This window comes from Lathyrus oleraceus, chromosome 4 (assembly GCF_024323335.1).
Source record: "Lathyrus oleraceus cultivar Zhongwan6 chromosome 4, CAAS_Psat_ZW6_1.0, whole genome shotgun sequence".
Classification (NCBI taxonomy): Eukaryota; Viridiplantae; Streptophyta; class Magnoliopsida; order Fabales; family Fabaceae; genus Lathyrus; species Lathyrus oleraceus.
The window spans coordinates 264,642,695-264,652,689 of NC_066582.1; the positions used below are offsets into that span (position 1 = coordinate 264,642,695).

General features: G+C 32.0%; 1 protein-coding gene across 1 annotated transcript; it reads right to left on the minus strand.

Moving 5' to 3' along the window:
• Nucleotides 1-4,293: 4,293 nt before the first annotated feature.
• On the minus strand, nt 4,294-4,632 carry LOC127136993 (uncharacterized mitochondrial protein AtMg00820-like). The gene has a single exon (XM_051063492.1). The coding sequence runs from the start codon at nt 4,630-4,632 to the stop codon at nt 4,294-4,296; it is 339 nt and encodes a 112-aa protein (XP_050919449.1).
• Between the last annotated feature and the right edge of the window lie 5,363 nt (nt 4,633-9,995).

Here is a 9,995-nt window from a genome sequence, read left to right on the forward strand (position 1 = left end):
AATAAATATTCAGTTATATGATTATTAAGAATACAAACCTTTTTGAACCCAAATAATTTTATCCTATTGCAATCCATCACTTAAATCTTTGGAAAAGTAAATACACTCTCGCCAACCACATATTAAATAAACATAAATTTTTCTACTCTTGCAATCTATCATATTGATACTTTTACTTTGTAAAATCTATCATAACAATGTTTGGGTTTTTTGTGGATTCACTACTATCAAATTTTAATATTCATAATGCTTTTATAATGAAGGTTTTAGATTTCACGAGGATCGCTAATGGTTGTGTCTTGAGCCTTGATACTTATTAAATGATCGACAAATATTTGTGTAAGGATGATGAAGAAATTGAATAAATACACTTATATTTTATCTCGGTTAGTAATGGAGAATATATATAAGTTCATAAGGTATATATTCTTTGGGTTATTGCTACATAAGTTCAGAATATACATTATACATATATTGTTTAGTTATGTTATGTTTAGATCTCATAACATTATAAATATGTTATTTATATATAATATATAATTTGATTCTTTTTAATTTGATACCGAATTAGCAATGGAGAATATGTATTGTTGATTTTGTTTTATAACATGTAGTTTATTATTTATGTTGAAGAATTCGATTATATCGATCTTATGGAACCAATCTTATGTATGTTTACATGTAAATGATTCATTACAATCACCATTTTTATTAAAGTGATTATTCACTTCACAATGACGACTCGTACGATAGAAACACATAAACATAAAAGTAATGGTTTTAAGATAGAGGAAAATATTAATTCCTTTACATGCATAATAAAAAGTTATGCCAATCTATTAGATTAAGTTGTTTATACTAATCAGTACTCTTCTATTATGTAAGGTTTTTATAAAAGCAAAAAATACTATGTAAGGTTGATTGATCAGGTTAGATCAACCTATTGGAGGAGGTACATTCAAATGAAGTACTTTTATTGAACTCTTTGTTCATTAGTTAGTTCTAATCACTATTATACACTAGAATGCACAAGGTAAATTTTTTTTCACCACTTACATAAACGTGTATGGTAGAAATAAAGGCAAACAGCAACTCAATATTTATCATTATTATCTGTAATTGATCTCTTTGTACTAACATGCATATTTCTTTTTACTTCTTTTGCCATATATATATATATATATATATATATATATATATATATATATATATATATATATATATATATATATATATATATATATATATATATATATATATATATATATATATATATATATATATATATAGTTTAAACTTTATCCAACTTATTGTTAAAGAAAATTCATGTGATCCAAGAAAATTTTACTTTTTACCCTTATTATTATTCCTATATCCTAGTATTCATTAAAATATTTTAATTTCATCCTTTTTATTCATTAATTAAAATTTTTAATTTTTTTTAACCTTTATATTAGTCTATCGGAACATTTAGCAAAAAAATTTCGACAATCAAGTTTTAAATTTTTAATATATCAGAACATTTAATAAAAAAATTCCAGTAGACAAATTTTTAATTTTTAATGTACCAGATTATTTGGTAAAAGAGTTCCAATAATAATTATTTTTATTGTATCAAATAACTTAAATAAAATGTTCCAGTAATTTTTAAAATGCTAACTGGACAACTACTTAATTAAAGTGTTTCGTTAGTTTTCAAACTACTCATGGAGCACCTTAATTAAAGTGTTTCCCTGTTTTTTTTTTCTTTTTAAAATTATAGATTTTAGACAACAATTTGAAACAGTGGTTGAAAGTGGTGTGATTAAAATTTTGTGCAACGATTTTATTGTGTTGTCGGATGACTTAAAATGGTGTAATTTCAGACTCGTAATGTTTTATGTGTGCCGGGTGACTTAATTAAAGGAGTCCGGTTAAATTTGTTACTTTAGACGACGGTTTAAAAGTGTTCATAAAAGATTTTAGAACCGTTAATCATATTAGACCTCAATTTTCTTGTGTTGCATTAAATCATTTTATTTTAAATTTTTCGAATAACTTATCAAAAATTATCTGGAATGTAATATTTTTTTTTCAAACATAAATTATTTATTTAAGAGCATTTTAGTCTAATTATATGTATTGTAGCTGTATGGGGAATAATTATTGGGATATGTGGTAAACTTTTCTGAGAGTTAATGTCACAATAATAAGTGATGGCATAAATTTAGAAATAATTGAAAATAAAATTACCATATATCTCAAGATTACCATATATCTCAAAGAAAAAAAAGCGATGGTCAAATCCATACACATTAAAATTAGAATCAAAGTGTAATCATGACTTTTTAAAGACTAAAAGAAGTCAACAAAATATATATATGAATCTTGCAAAAAGAGTAAAAATGCTTGGTTTCTTACGAGTCTAAATATATACACATTCGTTTACCTAATATATTTGGAAAACATAAATAAGTCTGTCTAAATACACTAGTTACTTTTATAATAAATACACATCCCAATACCAAATTAAGTTTAAGACTACTCAATTCACTTTTTTTATAAGCCTATTAAATTCACTTAATATGGTAAAAAAGGTTTTAATTTTTTTTTTAAATTTTTACTCAAGTCAAGTCAACAAAGAAATCTTCCAAAAAAAAGATTGAAAGAGTAGAAAAGTAAATGACTAAATACATTATATTTTTATTTCCCAAATAATATCATTACATAAAAAAATATTCTATACACATTAAAGATAGCAAGAATTTAAGGTATTTTGAAACTTAACCCATTATATTATTTATTTTAAAAAGAGCATCCTTACATAACAATAATAAAATTGTTTGGAGTTCAACAACAAACCTCCATTAATAATGTAGGAAAAGATCAAGAAGATGAAAAATAGTTGCGAGAGAGAAATGAAATTTTGTAATTAACTTTTGAAGCTTTCTAAAATGCAAGATTCTATTACAAATGCACATAACATTTGGGTTTTATACATTCACCAAAATGAATGTCCAATTAAATGCAAACTCAAATGTAAATGAAATGCAAATAAATCACTTGAATTTGAATTACATTATAACACCATCTCTTAATTCACATTCAAGTTAAAATCAACAACACCAATTATATCCCTCAAATTGATGAAGTGTTTAATTTTGACAACCTTATCAACAAATTTGCGAGTTTCTTATAAGTGCTGACATGAACAACCTCAAGTATTCAATTTTGAACCTAATTACGTAGAAAAAGGTACTTCATATCAACATTCTTTCTTCTTCCATGCAACACTGGATTCTTAATAAGACTTTATGACATATTTGTTGTCAATTATATATCTGACTAGTTTACTCACCTAGAAAGTCAGTTCCTACAACAAATTCATCACCCAAACAACCTGGAAAATTGACAAAGCACCAACTATGTATTCAGTTTCACAGGTTGACAATGCAACCACTGGTTGCTTCTTGGAACACCATGAAATAGGGGCTCCCAGATACATGAACATGTATCATGTAATGTTTCTACTGTCTACTTTGTCATCGCACCAGTCAGAGTCTGAGTAGCATACTAGCTCAATATCATCTAATACACCAGATCGAAAAAAATTTCATGCCTTAGAGTTCCTTTTACATACCTCAGAACCCTGACTACAACTTCGTAATGTGACCACTTTGGTTTACTCATAAACCTACTCACCATTCCAACTGTATAGCATATGGAAGGTCTTGTGTTACACATATATCTCAAACAACGTACCAACTATTTGAAGATTATGGCATCTACATCCTCACTATCATCATAAGAGGTCAACTTATGATTTGTCTCAACAGGTGTGATTGTTGACTTTAAATTCATCAGTTCAAATATCTTCAGCAACCCAAGTTTATACTTCAGCCGGTGCACAATAACTCCCTTCTCATAATGCAAAATCTCTATCCCTAGAAAATATACCATGTTTTCAGGGTGAGTTATATCAAATGCATTTGTCAGCGCCTTCTTGAACTTGTTTATCTCAGAAGTACAACTCCCTGTCAGAAGTATCTCATCCACATAAAGACATGCCATAATCACATTGCCTTTAGAAGTATGTTACACATACACACCATATTCCATTTCACATTTCTAAAACCCCGTATGCTTGAAAAATGAATCAATCTTCAAATTCCAAGCTCTTGGAGCTTGTTTCATACCTACAAGGCTTTACGCAGCTTGTACACCATCCCTTCTTTGTTCTCTTTCACAAAGCCAGGAGTTTGTAACACATAAACTTCTTCTTGCAATGGACCATTTATAAAAGCTGACTTTACATCAATGTATCAGAGGTCGATTGCTATTTGCATCTATATCAATAACCAACCTTATGGTTTCATATCTAGCTACAATTGCAAACACTTCAAAGTAGTATAAATCATACTTTTGTAGGAACCCTCTAGCTACTAATCTGTCTTTATACTTAGCAATTGAACTATTTGGCTTCAACTTTATAGTGAAAATCCATCTCATGCTGATGGTTTCCTTGTTTTGAGATAGAACAATCAATTCCCATGTCTTCTTTCTTTCAATGGCCTCAAACTCTTCCTTCATGGAATTCACCCACACCATCTTCTTGAGAGCCTCATTGATGCTGGCAGGTTCAGAGTCCACCATCATGGAACTCTATATGACTTCTATAACACCATAAACCCCAAAACTTATATAAAAATAATTACTCGGCAATTTTAGGTGTCACCAACGATCATCATCCAAAACTCATCAAAGAATGTGACAACAAGCAACGTAAAATCATAATATAACAACTTCAAATTAAACTTCACCAATAAAATACTAAACTTCAAATCATCAAATTCAACATTAAATCAAGACATAATAAACTCCTTGTTCCCGATGTTACAAGATCAAAGCACTAAAACCACTAATTTGCGATAAACCATAAATTAAACGAAGAATAACTATAACAAGCCACCTTCCATACACAACAATAACTTTACTCCTGAGTATCTCCCAAATGTCCATGGCGGACAACATTAAACAAATGGGTGAGATATAAACTTTGATATAAATAGTGTAAAGAATGTAAAGGTAGAGACACACACAACATATCATACATTCAATACACAACCAACATCACCATAATCTCTCACGCCCATTCAAAATATTATGCAAATATAAGTAATGTGACTCATGACACAACGTGGCATTATGCATGTGGTACCAACTCAACATTTTTCTCTCTGGAACCGGGTCCCTCCTTCTGAACCCATGACCCCCCCTTCTGAGCTCCAAACCTCCTTTCTAAGCTTAACACAAGCCACTAGACCCTTTTCTAAATTAGATAACACGCCTCTTTCAACAACATGACACAACAATGTGTATCCATACAAATAAATGCAACAATAATAACAATGCTTACGATCCCCTTTCTGACCATAATAAACATACATTGACACACAATAGTAGTCCCCCCTTCTGAATTACTATCCACCAATAATTACAATAGTGTGCAATAACAATACATAATTAATCACAGTATAATCAGACATTTCAATAACAAAATAGTCATATTCACCTCATATAACACCAACATGTAAGTAAATCAATTATCATTCAACAACGATAATTCTTCCATAATCAATTAAGTTCATAATAATTAATTAACAACTTCAACATAGCCAAACAATCACTAATCATTGACCAAAACATAGAAGAACCTCGAAAATTCAAACTGACAGCTCGAAAACACGCCACAGGGACACGAATGGCCCTTCTGACAGCATGACAGATAACCTGTCACCATGGTGATGCATGTCACCTGCTTAAAACTCGCAACCCATCATTATAGTGAAGACCGACTTGAGAAAGCAAGCATGAAGACTATGACGGTCTCCTTGTCATAACGCTGACGTCCGTCAACGTCTTAAAGTGCATAACAGGTAACTATACATCTGGATGACGCCCGTCACTCTACACCAGCATGCAAAAATGCTATATTCCATAGGAGTCCCTTACACAATTGATTAATCATTTTCATCAAATTCATGAATATGTTTAAACCTTCAATAATTCCAACGATGACATATAAACAGAATCATATGCACACGAATTCAATCACGAAAATTAGTTAATCACACTTTCATGCAAAACAAATATATATAAGCTCTTTATTCCCCTTTACCTTTGATTCCTAGCCAAATTTCTGAATTTGGTTGATGATTTATTATTCCTCTTCAAGCCCTAGCCTCTCTTTTTCTCCTAAAAGCTCTATTTCATGTATTGACTCTTCAAAAGTCCCACTAACCCCTTTTTATCTCTAAAAACATAATTTCATCTATTAATAATCACACTAAGGCCCAACTCTTCTGTGTTTTCTCCCCAAAATCACACTATTGCCTTCCCTTATTTTTTTTTCTAAATTTCTACTTTTCACCCCAAAATCTATTCTCTTATTTATTTTAATTAATTAATTAAAAAAATAATTAATTCTAATTATTTCTAATTAGTTTTATTGTTCTACCCACCCACTCTCACTACACCCTATCATTCACCAAATACACATACAACTTCCCAATATATTTAATTAAAAGCGCACCACATACTAAATTAAACAAATTTGGAGGTGTTACAATTCCCCTCCACTAAGAAACTTTCTGCCCTTGAAAGTTACCTGAAGGAAATAGAGACGGATACGACTCTCTCATCTAACACTCCACCTCCCATGTCATGATTCCTCCAATAGGTCCTCCTTATACCACTTTCACTAGCAAAATATCCTTGCCTCTCAAGTGTTTCACTTCGCGATCATCTACTCTCAAGGGAGAGGCCTCAATGTTCAAACTCTCTATGACTTGCACATCGTTAACTTGAATCACATGAGACGAATCAGAAATATACTTCCTCAAATGAGACACATGAAAGACATCATGAAGATTTAAAAGAAATGACAATAATATAACTCTTTAGGCTACTTCTCCTACCCGTTTCTTCATCTGGTAATGACTAATAAAATACGGCGTGAGATTTCAAGATTTCAATGCTCCACTAAAACCAGTTACCAGAGTAATTCTAAAAAACACGTGATCTCCCTCTTGGAATTCAAGTGCCTTCCTCCTCTTATCAGGGTAACTCTTTTGTCGACTCTATGAAGCTTTCATCTTCTCTTGGACCATCTTGATCTTCTCATATGTTTGCTGCATAAACTCAGGTCTAATCACTGCACTCTCACCTGATTCATACCAACACAAAGGTGTTCTACAACTTTGACCATACAAAGCTTCTAACAATGCCATTCCAATACTAGAATGGAAACTATTGTTGTAGGTGAACTCAACCAATGACAAGTAATTATCCCAAGCACCTCACTATTTTAGAACACAAGTGATAACCACGAAACACATCACGTTTCTGACTCGACGCACATGAAATTTTAGTTTATTTTGTCTTCTTTTTTAGGTTTTATGCTGGTATATTGTGTTTGTTTCAAGTATTTTCCAGGTAGGAGCATCCGTGCGTGAAATCGGGATGAAAATGATGAAAATGGAGAAAAAACCAAGATTTGTACTCATGGGTTCACCGTGGCACTTGCCATGACATGACAACTACGGTCGCCACCTAGCAATCAAAAAAGTCAAAAGACATGGTTTTTAAACTCATGGCGTTCGCCATGGACCTTAAACCCTAGGTTCTCCATATTTTGTACTCATGGCGTCTGCCATGGGCTTTGAGGCCTAAAAAATTACTAACATAAAGACTTAGTTTTCTTTCACTTCACCATATATTTCTCCCACTCTTCCAACAGGAATTCCAGGCGTTTTCTACCAGTTTTTAGCTCTATAAATAGACTTAGGTTTCTGTTTTTCATTATCCAAGTTTTTTAGAGTAATTGTAAGTAGAAATTCACTTTTGTAAAACAGTTATTTCTGACCCTGAGGAACTACCGCACTTTAGCATCAAATTTTAGAGAGTTTTTATACGCACTTGGATCGTTCGTGACATAAACTTACCGAAATATTTTTTTTGGAATTCAATTTCAGAATTTCATTGTTTCTAGTTTTAATTGTAGGTTCAAACTTTTTTACCAGTTTTTTATTTTAGTTTTAATTCTAAATGATTATAATTTCTATTCTTGTGTTTCTCACTGTTCAATTTTACATACACACACACACACACACACATTTGAACTCACAAATGCACACACGCGCGCGCGCGCGCACACACACACACACACACACACACACACACACACACACATATGTGTATGTGTGTGTCTAGAACTATTATTTTTATCCTAAAATAAATTAATATCATGTTCAATTTAGTTTATATGGAATTCAATAGCAATATGTCAATCAAAATAGATATGTCTGACTAAGCTCTTAGAGCCCGGGATGTGAGGACCGTCGTTCCGACGAAACTCGGTAAAATAAACAACACTGAACTTTTATATTAAAATAATTTTCTGGTACTGAATCTTGTTTCAAAAAGTTAAAATCTTTGCCCGACAGCAAAAGTTATTTAGATATATTTTTCAGAGTGACAATGTGAAAGAGGTATCCGATCGTTAAAACTCGAATTTTTAATTTCTAAATACAACAGAAACACTTTAGTAATTAATTAAGACTTATTGGTTTTCAAAAAGTGTTTCGAAATTATATCTTATACGTGCGACAATAGACAACTATGGTTCTGAAATCCAGTACAGGATGCGCAAAAGTGAGCAGTATTTTTAAATTGATAATTCTTCCGAAAATGATTTTTAAAATGAAGTGAAATGCTGAATTTTATCCAACTTCTGAAGGTACCAAGAAATTACATTATGATCTTTGTTTCATTTAATTCATAAACTAGTTATTCTAAATCCGTTTTCAAACAATATTTTTACCGATAGCCTTAGATTTACAAAACGACAAGAGATAACGGCAGGTTGACATTGGTCTCTGTGAGTTCGACATTTTCCATGCACTTACAGGATACCTAACAAGTTTTTGGCGTCGTTGCCAGGGAACATCAGTCAATATTGTGATCTCTTTGTAGAACCGTATAGACTAACAAAATTTTCTTTTCTTTTTCTCTCGGTTGTATGCTTAATACTCGCTCAACTGGAGACGAGTTAGAACAACCGATTAAGGAAATTGAGTGTTTCATCCATATAAAATGTTGATTACAAGAACTTTGAGCCATATTCATCCCTATGGATGAATCAGATAATCACCCTTTTAAGGACTATGTTGTTCCATCCGAAGACGAGCCACACTTAAGGATTGTTCCACCTGCAATCCAGGAGAACACTTTTGAATTGAAACCTTCTTTGCCGCAGATAGTGCAACAGAAAAAGTTCTCTGGAAATCCCACCGAGGACTCTAATCTTCATTTGTTAGTGTTTGTATTGTATGCTGACAGGTGTCAATCCAGAAGTAATTCGCTTATGTTTATTTCCTTTTCCCCTAAGAGATAGAGCCAGAGCTTGGCTACAGTCTCTTCCTACAAACTCCATCATTACTTGGAAGGAACTCAAGAAGGCATTCATAGCCAGATACTTCCCATGAAGCAAAACAATAGTGCTAAGAAATCACATAATTACGTTTAGACAAACAGAAGGAGAATCACTCTTTGAAGCGTGGGAACAATATAAGCACATGATAAGACTATGTTCTCATCACGGTCTAGAGAAATGTCTTATCATCCATACCTTATATAATGGATTTCTTTATAACATAAGAATGACCATAGATGTTGCAGTTGGCATAGCGTTAATGGGCAAATGCTTTAATGGAGCTTATCAGCTTATTTAAAACATGGCCCAGAACCATTATCAATGGGAATCCGAATATGCTCAAGTTGAGAAAACACAACAAAAGGGGGGCATGTTCGAAGTAAATGGCTTAGATCATGTAAGTGCTAAGGTCGATGCACATACTCAAAAGATCAATAACTTAATTATTACCCTTCAGCTGTCGTAGCTACTGCGACTCCAAACTGCGAGATATATGGAGTCCAAGGGTATGCCACAACTGATT

Excerpts from the sequence above, each read along its gene's own strand:
- LOC127136993 (XM_051063492.1), bottom strand. The coding sequence starts at position 4,632 with ATGGTGGACTCTGAACCTGCCAGCATCAATGAGGCTCTCAAGAAGATG.